At 42.2% G+C, this 14,877-nt stretch overlaps 1 protein-coding gene across 2 annotated transcripts in view; it reads right to left on the reverse strand.

Moving 5' to 3' along the window:
* PTN (pleiotrophin) overlaps window positions 1–14,877 on the reverse strand; it is a 103,206-nt gene that overhangs the window by 12,138 nt on the left and 76,191 nt on the right. For both annotated transcript variants that reach the window (XM_006049829.4, XM_006049830.4), the window contains 2 exons: window positions 13,814–13,987; window positions 11,102–11,263 (listed from right to left, as the gene is read on the reverse strand). In XM_006049829.4, coding sequence (XP_006049891.1) covers window positions 11,102–11,263; window positions 13,814–13,987 — 336 coding nt within the window. The remainder of the gene's footprint in view (window positions 1–11,101; window positions 11,264–13,813; window positions 13,988–14,877) is intronic.

Raw genomic sequence — 14,877 nt, forward strand, 5'->3', positions numbered from 1 at the left:
ATGAATGAATGGTGTGCTCTAGTGACCCAGAACAGGATAGTTTATTTACTTGGACACATCATTCAGGGAATTCCCTGGTAGCTCAGATAGTAAAGAATCTGCCTGCAGTGCAGGAGACCCAAGTTCGATCCCTGGGTCGGGAAGATCCCCTGGAGACGGAAATGTCAACCCACTCCAGTAGTCTTGCCTGGAAAATCCCTGGACACAGACAAGATGTCCCATCTTGGACAATGGGGTCACAAGAGTCGGACTTGACTTAGCGACTAAACCACCACCACCATTCATTCATTGAGTCAGTACTATTTGTTGAGCTCCTCTCATGGACTAAGGACCTGAGTTGTAGTAACTTGCATAGGTGAATGGGTAGTGGCTCCTGACCTCCAGTGCTTCAGTGTGGGGCAAGGCAGACATGCACTCATTGCAGAGGCAGTGATGAATGTCTTATCACAGGAGCCAGCCTTTAGAGATAAGGCAATCACTGCAGGCTTGGGCAGGGAAGTCTGCAAGTTCTCATAGGGATCTCCTTTCTAATCCTCAACAAAAACAAGCTCTTTTTGGCCTCGGGACTCTGAACTTCCCCTTGGTTTATTTAAAATGGTAGTATGGCTTTGTTTTCTTGGGCTCAAAAATCACTGCAGATGGTGCCTGCAGCCATGAAATTAAAAGATGCTTTCTCCTTGGAAGAAAAGCTATGACAAACCTAGACAGTGTATTAAAAAGCAGAGATATTACTTTTCAGACAAAGGTCCATATAGTCAAAGCTATGGTTTTTCCAATAATGTATGAATGGGAGAGTTGGACCATAAAGAAGGCTGAGCACTGCAGAATTGATGCTTTTGAATTGTGTTGGAGAAGATTCTTGAGAGTTCCCTGGACTGCAAGGAGATCAGACCAGTCAATCCTATAGGAAATAAATCCTGTATATTCATTGGAAGGACTAATGCTGAAGTTGAAACTCTAATACTTTGGCCACCTGATGGGAAAAACTAACTCATTGGAAAAGACTTTGATGCTGAGAAAGATTGAGGGCAGGAGGAGAAGGGAGCGACAGAGGATGAGATGGTTGGATGGCATCATCGACTCGATGGACATGAGTTTGCACAAGCTCTGGGAGATGGAGAAGGACAGGGAAGCGTGACGTGCTGCAGTCCATGAGGTAGCTAAGAGTCAGACACAACTGAGCGACTGAACAACAAAACATTGTAGCTAGCTGCTATTTGTCTTCAAGTCCAAGTTCAAAAGTGACCTCTCAAAGGTGCTCTCCCCAGTTATACTGTCTTAGCCCCCTTCTCTCTTGGTCACTCTAACACTTGGCTCTTTAGATATTAAGACCACTTTCTTCAATATGTAGTTCTCATTTGAATTATTAGTTGTTTATTTTGGTCACTATTATCTACCCACTATCACCACTAGAACACAGAAATAAGAGGGAAGGAAACATTTAATATCAGTAGCACCTAAGATTTTATAAATATATGAATATATTGGAAACTATGTCAAAGGACAGCATGCTTCTCTCAGAGCACTTGGAACTCTCTGCAGTACATTGGGATTTATCCTCTTCCTCCTACTGCACTACTGGGCCATATAGGTCATTGTATCCCTGGAGCTGACCTAACCTATAGCACCCACTCCATAAACGTTTGCTGAATAAACAAGCTGGGTTTTATAGAATGAAATGTATAAAGCATAGGAGAAGGGAAACAGGTCAAAAGTTTTTAGAATAACAGGTATAGAGAAATGGACATATAACAAATCATGGCCCAGGGATCCATCTGTGGGAGTTTGGTGTGGTTGGGGCGGAGTCTATGAGCAATGCCTGGAGCAAGGATCCAGAAGAGCCAAAGTGGATGATGCATGAGCAGCAAGTCCTGCTAAGGAGCCAGGATCTGATTCTGTGCTCATAGAAGTGACGCTCAAAGAGGGATTTTAGGAAGAATAAGTGGGTCTGAAATTCATTACTTTTCTTAGATAAGAAATTGAGAGGCCTATGTGGAATAGATACAGGGGTAGGAGGTATATGTAATGTAGGAAATTTAGAGTCAGGCTGCCTTATATTGAAGTCCTGGCTCCTCTGCCTATTATCTGTATCATCTTACACTAGGCATTTAAGTTTTCTAAGCCATAGTTACCATATATGTAAAATTGGGGATGATCATAACTATTTCACAGAGATTTTGTGAATATTCAATGACAATGTATGAGCATTTACCCAACTGTAATAAAAACCTATCAGGCTCTCAGGCTTCCCTGGAAGCTCAGCTGGTAGAGAACCTGCCTGTAACGCAGGAGACCCAGTTCAGTTTCTGGGTTGGGAAGATCCCCTGGAGAAGGGATAAACAACCCACCCCAGTATTCTTACCTAGAGAATCCCAGGGACAGAGGAGCCTGGTGGGCTACAGTCCATAGGGTCACAGAGAGTCAGACACCACTGAAGCAACTTAGCACGCACACACCAGGCTCTCACAAAATATTAACTCTAATCTCTATTGGTGTAAATCACCATAATTCTTTTGCCTGAAAAAGTGCTGAGGGAAACATCCACCTCAAGAAATCCATTTGGAAGGAAGGAAACATTCTACAAAATACTGCACATTTATCAAAGATTTTTACATAAATTACTTTTATCTATGCAATGTGCTATGAGATATTCATTGTAGATTTTAGTTTCCAGAAGACAAAACAGATATTCCAATAAAAGGGGGGCAGATTTAGATTTTCTCACTTCAAGAACAGTATCATGGATGGGAAATAAAATAGATATTCAAAGATTGCCACAAGCAGAATGAAAAAGAAATGAAAACCTTGAGGCCAAACTGGGTAAGACCGTTTCTCCCTGATCAAAAAGAGCAAATTCCCAGTTCTCTTTCTGGTCACATGCAAGGGCAGCAGCCATCGACCCCCCAGGGGTCTCAGAAAGGAGGAAGCCCCTCCCAGACTGGCTGGCACTGGGATTCTGTGCGCTCACCTCTCTGAACACGTTCAAAGTCTCTTGGCCTAACAAAGTTCATCCACAGAGTATCGCCATGCTCATTCCCAAGAGACGTCAGAGCCCAAAAAATAGAAAGAAACGTTGGGGAGTGTCTTTTATCTTTTAAAGAACTAACCAAAGAATCTATTTAGCAGGAGAGAATTGAGAATGCGGGAAATATCACTTTACTGACCCCCTTTCCCATTTAATGATCAACTGCCAAATGCTGTGCTCTGCACACTGCCGAGTCTCGCACTTAAATGGCTGCTGTGCTTTTGATCTGTAAAGATGAATCGTCAAAGCTGAGAAGCCTAGGAAATCATTCAAAAGAGAGAGAGCAGCAACGTAGCAAAGCTTTTAGAAATAGCCGGAAAGAAATGAAAGGAATCAGGGTTATCGAGAGCAGGGAAACTAGACAAGGACTTGGCACCAGCAGAGCGTACACTGGTGGACAGGATGGCAGGAGGGATTAGCGTTGTTGCCTGGACCACCTGTGACACAGCCATCCATCCGTGTGCTCCTCATCCTGCCTCTCTGGGAAACCATTTGTCAATGCCCTCTGTCACACAAACTCGGAAGCAGACACATGCCAAGCTGGCCTGTCGGAATCAAAAGGAGTTTCACATACTTTCTAGTATTTATGTATCTTGTTCATAAAGCAACAAATGATTTCCATGTCAAGGAAAACTCAAGATTCTAGAATGATCCAACATGATCATCGTGCTATATCATTTGTGGCACCTAGGAGGATCTCAGCTCATCTAGGTGCCTCCCACACAAGTCCCCTCCTCGGTCTCATCTCTGACTCTGCACTCAGGTGATAGCTACCAGCAGTCTGCTCCCCTGGGCTGCACCTGTGCCCACAGACGGGCCAGCCTGGAGGACCCCAGCTCCCCCACAGATAGGCCATCCTGCCAGCCTCATTCAGCTGGACCACCTTCTAAGTCTACGGTGAGTCTGTCCTCCAAGGAAACCATGGAGAAACACTCACTGCCCTCTGAAGGGTTCTCTGCTCTGCTCTTTGTTTTAGCACTGTCAACCCTTACTGGCCACATTTCCAATTTCTGCCCTTGCTCAACAGCTCAAATATTCCTGTACATTATTTTCAAACTGAAAAGACCAAAATGACTCAACAAAGAATGACTGGTGGTTCCAATAAGAAAAGACTTCTCTCTATACTTGCTTCCCTGATAGCTCAGTTGGTAAAGAATCCGCCTGCAATGCAGGAGATCCCAGTTCAATTCCTGGGTGGGGAAGTTCTGCTGGAGAAGGGATAGGCTACCCATTCCAGTATTCTTGGGCTTCCCTTGTGGCTCAGCTGGTAAAGAATCCACCTGCAATGTGGGAGACCTGGCTTCAATGGAAGATCCCCTAGAGAAGGGAAAGGGTACCCACTCCAGTATTCTGGCCTGGAGAATTCCATGGACTGTATAGTCCATGGGGTTGCAAAGAGTCAGACATGACTGATGGACTTCCACTTTCTTTCTTTCTCTCTATAGTTGGGTACTCAACTGGTCCAGTATGATTTTTATCCAAGAAATGTCATCAGTGCCTCTTCTAGCCCAATAGGAGAGAAGGGTGGGTCTAATGATACACTCCAACACATACGCCCTGGAGGATCACTCACTGAATACCAATTCAAATCCTTTTCAGCTTCTCCTTTGTATTTATAAGCAAAGTTTAGAAAGTTTTAGACATTTCCCAGACCCTCTTGCAGCAGAATTTTATATGTGACCTAGTTTCCACCATGCAGGCACTCTTAAATGAGTCTTAGAGCAGAGCAAGCAGAAAATAAGGCCACATTTGGGGAGATTGGACATTTTGGCAAGAAGGGAGGTAGAAGCGTTTGGCTTTGGGGTACAGGGAGGGTGAGGCTTCCAGTGTCCAGCTCTTAGCATTACATGTGTCAAGCAGTCAGTACTTTCAGCAAGAGGGTCTCTGTTCTATCAGTCACGTATGGTGTGATCAGACATTTCTCCTGGATCTGATGTCTTCTCGGCAATATTGCTGAATCCAAGTCAAATCCTCTGGCCCTTCCGGAGAGTCTGTGAGCTATATAAAACTCTTCAATCAACCCCTTTCTGCTTCACTAGCTAGAATAGATCTTGCTGCAGCTAAAATCTCTTCAACAGACACAGGATTTTCTTAATTAAAAATTTTAATTAATACTCTGAATCTCTTTTCCTAAGAAATTAAAATCTTAAGTGTCCAACACAATGACTCACCAATTTCTCCCTGCCAGATTCTGGCAGCAATTAAGCAAATTCCAGTTATAATCTCTCAGTCAGTCAATGACCCTCCCCAGAGCAATCTGTCCTTACCCCAGGAAAGCTACATTTCAATTCTACGTCTTCCCATTCTTAAGTCTGTATAGGATATCAATATTCTCCCTTCTTCTGGGTATACAATTCAGAAGTGAATGACTAAAAGCTTTCTTCAGATTAAGTGGGATTCCAACACAAGAGAACCTTTAGATAAGGATCTAAGTGTTTCACTGAAACTTCAAACCAAGGCTAGAGTGTAGCGTTTGTACAATATTGCCACAGAAGTAAGAACCACTTCTTTACCTCAAAGGTAATGCTGTGAGAATGAAGCACTATGAATTTTAAGACAATTTTTAACCAAATCAAATGGGATATTTAGTCATTTCCCAACATTTAGATGGCAATTCTAGATATTAAGCACTTCCTCTCCCAAGGCAAGTCTTTCAGTCTTTTAACCTCATTAATAATCAAGTCACAACGATTATCCCACAAGGAGGATGTTCTCCCATCTTTCCTCAATTTAATGCTGGGTCATCACAGCCTTACAAACATCTTAATATTCCATTCTAAAATTTAAAGAGCATGTTTTTCACACTGAGAATCATGCAGTTTGCATATTAATCCACTACCATTTCTCAAAACAAGAGGAAGCAAAACCAAGCAAAAGAGTTTTACAAAACAAGCAGGAAAAAAAAAAATCCCAGAACTTAATGTTGTGTTTCATGAGAAGGATAGTGTTGGAGGAAAGAAAGTATATTCTGACTATGAGCTCAGTGACTGGGTTAAATAGACAGACAAATGATGTCAAAAGAGAACAAAGCCTGGAATGATTCTGCTACTAAGCAATAGGGGGACTTGGATGAATCACTGATTTCCTTTGTTCTCATTTGTTACATGAGGGCCCCATCAATCACAGGCAAGGTCCCTAGAAGCTCTACCGTGTAATGAGTCTAGGAATCAGGATTTATCTAATACTGCTAGAGTTTCACGAGTTTATAACACCTAGCGGCATGCGTGTGTGCTCAGTCATGCCTGACTCTGCGACTCCACAGACCATAGCCCGCCAGGCTCCTCTATCCATGGGATTTTCCAGGCAAGAATACTGGAGTGGGTTGCCATTCCCTTCTCCAGGACCTAGGGGCAACACAAAACAATTGAAAAGGCACTGGGTCTTCCTAGTCAGCTAACTTTACATTTGAATCCTGGTTTCAACACTTACAAGCTGTGAAACCTCAGGCGAGTTGCTTAAACTCTCTGAACCCTGTGTTTCCTCATATAAAAGCAGGATAAACAAAATGCACTACAAAGTGTTGTTTGATGCTTGAATTAAATGATGAGGAGTCCCTATGACAGTACTTGAGTCAAAATTAGTGGGTCCTCTACCTCCCTCTGTCTTTTTTGTGTTTTATAAGCTAAAACACAAGAGAGCATCGATGACTTACTCTTTCCTGAATAAAGGAAGAAACTAATTTATAATTGTATAGTTTTGAGAAAAATTTCTTTAAATCATTTCTTTACTACAGCTTCCACCACTCTGGTGGATCTAGTTTACAAAACATTTTTTTTCCTTTTATTAATAGCATTTATTTTATAAATATTTATTCATCACTTATGGTGTGCTGCTCCATGTTCTAAGCAAAAGGGATACAGTGGAGAATAAGATAGACCAAGTCCCCATCCTCCTGGAACTTATATTCTGGGAAATGTCTTTCAGAACAGTTTTGGAAATAATGTTCTAAAAACTATCTTCTTCCATCTGGGCATCATCCCCCACATCACTGTTGAACTTAACAAAGCTCGTGTGTGAGTGCTAAGTCGCTTCAGTCGTGTCCAACTCTTCGTGACCCTACGGACTATAGCTCGCCAGGCTCCTCTACCTATGGGGATTCTCCAGGCAAGAATATTGGAGTGGGTTGCCCTGCCCTCCTCCAGAGGATCTTCCTGAACGAGGGATCAAACCTGTGTTTCCTGTGGTTCCTGCACTGCAGGCAGATTCTTTACTGCTGAGCCACCTTTAGAAATCTCATCTTCTCTTATTTCAAAGGAAAATAAACTCATGGAGGTTACCTAATACCCACAAGAGATTAAGTAAGAAATCTACAGGGTATGAAAGAGAATATGAATTTAGAGTCAGCCAAGTGTGGACTCTTGTCATTTATTAGAGATGTAGCCCTTGGCAAATAAAGTAACCAGTGTTCTTCAGTATCCTTCATATCAAAATCTACTTGCAAGGATATATGGAATTTTATGAGATAATATATGTAAAACACCTAGAGCAAGGTGAGAGAGTAGAAACAGAACAATACTAATCATAATAGAGATTCTATCTCATTATGACTTGTTTCTCCATTGATTAGAAATAAATGAGCTATCTGAAGGGTAGAAATTGACACAGAGAAAGCTGTAACATCCATTCATGGTTATTTGAAAAAAAAAATGGTATAAAAATATATACAACCCACACATGCCACCTGTTACATTTTTACGTAAACCATGAAAAATATGTCATGGAAAGTGTGTGTGAATCCCATTAAGAAAATCTTCTATCTGACAGTCTTCCTAGCTCAACTCATATGATAAGATTTTCAAAACTACTGATGCTGATTTAGTTGGTCTGGGTTATACCTGGGCACTGGGATCTTTATAAGCTCCCATAGAAAATTGTGTGTGCAGCCCAAGCTGAGAACCTGGTGTGCAAACTGCATTCATAGAACCCTCTATTTCTGAGAGGGAAAAGATTAGTTTTAGCAAAGGTATGTTATGTACCAAAAGATTGGATCTTAATGACCTATGAGATGCATAACTGGTAGTGTTGTGAAATACAGAACTCACTTCAGGTAAATCCATTTTCAATTAATTATATACTTTAATTTTTGACATAAAAAATTAGGTAAAAAAATTTTTACATAAAACAACAGACTGCCTACCCACTTGAAATATTGTTACCTCTATTTTTCAAGCCTGAACCATACTTTTAACCTTCATTATGTATCCCTGGGGCTTCCCTGGTAGCTCAGCAGTTAAAGCGTCTGCCTGCAATGCTGGAGACCCAGGTTCGATCCCTGGGTTGGGAAGATCCCCTGGAGAAGGAAATGGCAACCCACTCCAGTATTCTTGCCTGGAGAATCCCATGGATGGAGAAGCCTGGTAGGCTACAGTCCATGGGGTCGCAAAGAGTCGGACACGACTGAGCGACTTCACTTTCACTTTCACTTTGTGTATCCCTAAATGGGAAATGTAAAAAAGGGAACTATTCACCAGTCTAATTAAAATGGAACCTCATTTAATATATTTATCAAATATCCTGAGAAGTCTGTCTTAATCATGTTCCTCCTTTGTCCAACTCATTCCAAACTTTTCAACATTTTATATGTTCACCCAGCCCCACCACCATCCACCACCTGTCTAATCAAAATCCCATTTTTTTTTCTCCTCGCCCCATCAAACTGCAGTTTCTTTCACCAAAGGAGAGAACAGGGAGGGCATGGAAGCTTGTGTGTGTGTGCCTTCCTATCCATGGTCCCTGTGAATTTTACTCTCAATTTTGGCTGATACTGAAATCTCCTAAAAACCATTTTAATTTTTCAAAACTACTGATGCTGATTTAGTTGGTCTGGGTTATACCCGGGCACTAGGATCTTTATAAGTTCCCACAGAAAATTGTGTGTGCAGCCCAGGTTGAGAACCAGTAGACTGGAACATGGAGACATCTTCAATCCCTTTTCTTTTCCACTCTATATTTATGCTGAAGATTTTGGTTCTCTGACCGGATTAAAAATCAACTAATTTGAAAACTGCATCTCTTAGTTCTTCCAGTCTGTGGACTCTCTCACTGAATAGACGAGGTGTGGGATTTTCATTAGATTTCTGTGTCATTGTTTCCAGAAGAGTGATATTTGTACAGTTGGCAGACAAACTCAGTGCGCTGACTCTAGCCCCACGTTATGCCTTTCAAATACACACTGCAACCAGCAGAGGTTCCCATGACTTGAGGAGAGCGTCCTGAATCCCAGATATGCACCTGCAGGTCCAGCCTGCATCTGACCATCCTGAGATTGGAGGTAACCATTTCTAAGGACCACTCCATCAGACTAAAGAGCAAGGCCTATGAAAGGGGTCCTTCCTGCCCATCAGCAGCAAGCCAGTCAATCCTCCTCAGTTTCTGGGGATATTTTTTCTGATTTTAACTTATTATGGACTTTTAATGTTCATTTTCCTGAATTTTTCCTTATAATTAATCTAGCCAATATGAATTTTCATATCCATTTTAGAGTCCATTAAAATGAGCAAAGGCCAAGGAGATATTTTAAGATAGAGTTCACCGAGGCCCATTATAGTCATTTGCTAGGGCTACCATACACCAGATCACAGAGTGCATGGCTTAACAACAGGAGTTTATTTTCTCACAGTTCTAGAGGCCAGAAATGCAAGATCACAGTGTCAGCAACGATGATTTCTTCTGAGGTCTCACTTATCGGCTTGTAGATGGCTGTTTTCTCCCTATGTCTTCACCTTGTCTTTCTTGTGTGTCTGTCTGTGTCCTAATCTCCTTATATACTGCTGTTGCTGCTGCTGCTAAGTCGCTTCAGTTGTGTCCGACTCTGTGTGACCCCAGAGAGGCAGCCCACCAGGCTCCCCTGTCCCTGGGATTCTCCAGGCAAGAACACTGGAGTGAGTTGCCATTTCCTTCTCCAATGCATGAAAGTGAAAAGTGAAAGTGAAGTCGCTCAGTCGTGTCTGACTCCTAGCGACCCCATGGACTGCAGCCCACCAGGCTCCTCCGTCCATGGGATTTGCCAGGCAAGAGTACTGGAGTGGGGTGCCATTGCCTTCTCCCCTTATATACTAGTCATATTGGATTAGGACCCATCCTTATGACTTCATTTAACTTTAATTACTTCTTTAAAGACCCCACCTCCAGACACAGTCACATTTGGAGAGACTGAGGGTTAAGACTTCAATATTTGAATTTGGGGGGATATAACTCATCCATACAACCATGAAATAGAAGATTTTAATACCTTCTTGTCTCCCCTCAGCTGGGATTCTATTGTATGAAACCATGGCCATGATATTTAGTTTGGTTTACTGTCTCTAGCATGAAAGCTGACTTTCTGGGAATGAATACAAAGACAGCTCTACATAATTTTGGAATTCCATGATAAGCTAATCTAACTAAAAAAATATTAGAACTACAGAACTTACCAAGTTAGGGAGTAGAAAAAGGAAAAATATAAAATCATGTAACTGATTTCATGAGAACTATATTCACTGATTATCTAGGAGAGTTGATTTTGAATTTTCAGCCTTTTGATCTTCCTAAGTGTGTTTACACTCGTCAGGATGTGGTCCTGATTTAGGGCTGAGACTATAAGTCACCGTTGTTGTCATTGATGTTTTAATCACTAATCTTATCTGACTGTTTTGCAAAGCTGTGGACTGTAGCCCACCAGGCTCCACTGTCTAAAGGAGTGGGTAGCCATTTCCCTCTCCAGGGGGATCTTCCCGACCCAGGGATCAAGCCTGCATCTTCTGCATTAGCAGGCAGATTCTTTATCACTGAGCCACCAGGGAAGCCGAGTAAGTCACCATAAAACTGTCTTAATTTGCCTGTCTTGTTAAGTTGTTTGTTTCTGCAAGGAGACTATTCCTATACCCTCATCAGTGCAGAGGACTTCAATCTGAACGCATCAACTGCCTGCTGCTTAAAAGTACTTGGTGATGCTCAGTATATGGACTCTTTCCAATCCATTTCTTAAGGTGATTCATCCAAGACTTCCTTGTGGAAAATTTGCACATCTGAAGATCCTGCCTGAGCCCCTCAGTCCATTCAGATTAAAATTATGGTTCAAAGACAGGAACCTACCTTGAGGTTTGGACTTGGTCAGCTTGCCACAGGGCTTGGAGATGGTGACTGTCTTCTGGCAGTCGGCATTGTGGAGAGCTCGCTTCAGGCTCCCAGTTCGGGTCTTCAGAGCCGTGTTCAGATCACATTCTCCCCAGGCCTGGAACTGGTATTTGCACTCCGCTGGAGGCAGGGTAGGACCAAACAGAAATCTCTGAGTTCCTCTTGGAGTACCATGAAAACAGACACTTTTATTTTCGATTTTCTGTAGTGAGGTAATTGTTGGTTCACATGCAGTTGTGAAAAATAATACAGTGAGATCCCATATACCCTGCACTCAGTTTCCCTCCGTGGTGATATCCTGCATAGCTACAGCGCCACCAGGAACTTGTCATGGACATAGTCCAGAGAATTTATTTATTCATTGGAGAAGGAAATGGCAGCCCACTCCAGTATTCTTGCCTGGAGAATCCCACGGACAAAGGAGCCTGGTGGGCTACAGTCCATGGGGTCGCAAAGAGTCGGACACAACTGAGCAACTAATATACACAGTTTCACATGCTCTCATGTGTGTATATGGTATGTGGACGCTGACTTCCATGTGACTTTATCACATGTATAGATAAGAGTGAACACCTCCATCAATAGCATTCAAACCACTTCTAACACAAAGGTCCCTTGGGTGATCCTTTTATAGTCATAGCTTAGCATACTTCTTCCTTTCCTACCTCCTTGCCCTGCTGTGCTGTCTTTTCTTAGTCACTCAGTCATGTCTGACTTTTTGCGACCCCATGGACTGTAGCCTACTAGGCTCCTCTGTCCATGGGGATTCTCCAGGTAAGAATACTGGGGTAGGTAGCCCATCCCTTGGCCAGGGGATCTTCCCAACCCAGAATCGAACCAGGGTCTCCTGCATTGCAGGTGGATGCTATACCAGCTGAGCTACCAGGGAAGCCTTTCCTACCTCCTGAACCCTTAGTAAAATTATACTAATCTGTTCTCTGCCTCTATAACTGTGTCATTTTAAGAACACTATATAAATGGAATCATACAGTATGTAATGTTTTGAGATTGGCTTTTTCACTCGGCAGAATTTCCTGGAGGTCCATCCAACTGTATGAATCAATAGTCTGTTCCTTCCATTGCCGAGGAGTACTCCGTGGTAAGCATGTACCCCAGTTTGTTTAACCATTCACCAGCTGAAGGATATCTGGGTTGTTTCCAGCTTTTGGCTATAACAACTAAATCTGCTATACAAATTCATGTATAAATTTTTATAGGAACATAAGTTTCCATTTCTCTAGGATAAGTGCCTAAGAGTGAAATCACTGCATTGTATAGTAAATACAAGTTTCATTTTGTGAAAAACTGCCATGCTCTTTTCCAGTGTGGCTCTCTATTCTGTATTCCCATCACCAATGTGGGCATGATCTAGTTTCACCTGTATCCTTGCTCGCATTTGATGTTGTTTCTGACTTTAGCCATTCTTATCAGTGTGTAGTATATAGTGATGCCTCATTGGTTTTCATTTTTATTTTCATCATGGAGAAAAGATGCTGAACATCTTTTGTTTTTTGCCACCTATGTATCCTCTTTAGTAAAATGATTGTTTATGTCTTTTGCCCAATTTCTAATTGGATTGCTAGTTTTGAGAGCTCTTTATATATTCTAGACATTTATATATATAAGACCTTTAAAACACATTTTTAAGACATTTTATGTATAGATCTTTAGAGTAGTTGTACACAATTTAATATCAAACGTATCTGAATTTCACCATGCCTTTATAGAATTTACCTCCACTTATATAAAGGTATAACCCCAAAGGTTATAGAGAATGACAAAGATGTAGTGTAAGTATTCATTACCCTTCTCCACTGTCCAGTAGCCAAAACACATTTCTGTAAACCAGTGAGAATACTTGGGGCACTGTGTCCCACTATGGCAAGAAAAACAAGTCTAGAACGTGGGGAAAAAACAAAAAACAGGCAATTTTGGTGTTCCATGGTGGGTTTAGGGTCAAAAGTGTTGAAAGATTCCTTCTCAGATTGGGAGATGAGGTCAACATGAAACTGGCAATAGTCACTGAGCTAACTAAAATCTATGAACAGTGGCTCAGAGCAGTCCAACTGGGTTTGGTGAGTAAAGAGCTATGAACCAGTGTGGCAAGTGGGGAGGGAGCATGAGAGAGAGAGAAGGCCCGGAAGTAACAGAGAGAGAGAGAGATCTGGAGAAGGAGGAGAATAAATAAGAAAAGAAGAAGGGAAGATAAGAGGAATCTAGAAATAGAAGGAAAGAGCACACTGTTAAGAGGGACCGAGGGCCTATTTTCTGCCCCTGTTGCTAAGGCAGTGGTCTCCATCAGGGACTACTCTGACCCTCTGCCCCGCCCCGAAAGGAAACGTGCAGCAACATCCAGATACTTGCAGCTGTCGTAGTTGCTGAGGTGGGGAGTGCTACCAGAAACTAGTGGGTAAAAGTCAGGAATGCAGCTAAATAGCCTACGATGCACAGAGCAGCCCTCCCTCCAGGACAAGACAACTATCTGGTTCCAGATTCTAGCAGTACAGAAAACGAGGGACCCACAGTTGGGCAAGATGCCAGGTTATCTTGTATCTGATAAAATAAATGTGTTAAAATAGAGTCAACCTCAAAAAGATACCTGGTGGAAGGATGCAAGAATTATCTCAGGGTGGAAGATTAAATCAATAGGACAGTAAGGGTGGGACTCACCTCCAAATTGCTTTTTCCAGTTGCAGGGGATCTTACATCTCTGGGTCTTCATGGTTTGTTTACACTCAGCTCCGGTACGGGTGCCTTCACGGGTGCCCAGCCCACAGTCCCCACTGGTGGGTACGCACACACTCCACTGCCATTCTCCACAGTCAGACTTCTTCACCTTCTTTTCTGAAAGTGAAGAAGGAAAAATTATCAACGCCCAGAAAACTCTTTAGCTCCTGGATAAAACCAAGTCCATTCCTGAGCTCATTAATTGCATGGTCTGTGATTTTACCTCTCTCTTCAGTGTCTAGGAAAGAGTAGAAACTCGGTGTTAGCTGAATGAATGATTGAATCAACCAATGACCAGGAGAAAACTAGGGAGCTAGAACTAATATTTATTTAATTCTTACTATGTTCCAGGGACTGTGCTAAGTGATGTACTGACACCTCCTTTAGGAAGCGAATGTTGCTGAAAAAGAGAAGATGATCAAATTCAAGTTAAATCTAAAAAATAGGGAAATAGTCTATGAAAATTAACAGTTGTCAGATTAGTCATTCCAATGTATGTCAATGCTTCTTTCTCTGTCTTATAGATGGAGTGGTGGTCGTGGTTTAGTCACTAAGTTGTGTCCAACTCTTGCGCCTCCATGGGCTGTAGCCTGCCAGGCTCCTGTCTATGGGATTCTCCTGGCAAGAATACTGGAGTGGGTTGCCATTTCCTTCTCCAGGGGATCTTCTTGACCCAGGGATCAAAACCAGGTCTCCTGTATTGCAGGCAGATTCTTTACCAACTGAGCTACGAGGGAAGCCCGTAGATGGAGTAACATGCAGTAAATGTGGTGGACCACATACGTAACAGACTCTCAGCTCCACGGCCAACTTAGGACAATGTAAGTGACATAGAAAAGGTGCTTTATTCCTGCTAAGATTCAGTTTCCTCCTTTGTTAATGAGATAAAACAAAATTTGCTTCCAGGACTCTTTTCGAAGAAGAGTATCAACCTAAGTTAAACATTTGATTGCCAATCAATTTTCTGAATGATGTAGCTATTACTAATTATTATTTTAATTAATAGT

The sequence above is a fragment of the Bubalus bubalis genome, chromosome 8, assembly GCF_019923935.1.
Source record: "Bubalus bubalis isolate 160015118507 breed Murrah chromosome 8, NDDB_SH_1, whole genome shotgun sequence".
Lineage (NCBI taxonomy): Eukaryota > Metazoa > Chordata > Mammalia > Artiodactyla > Bovidae > Bubalus > Bubalus bubalis.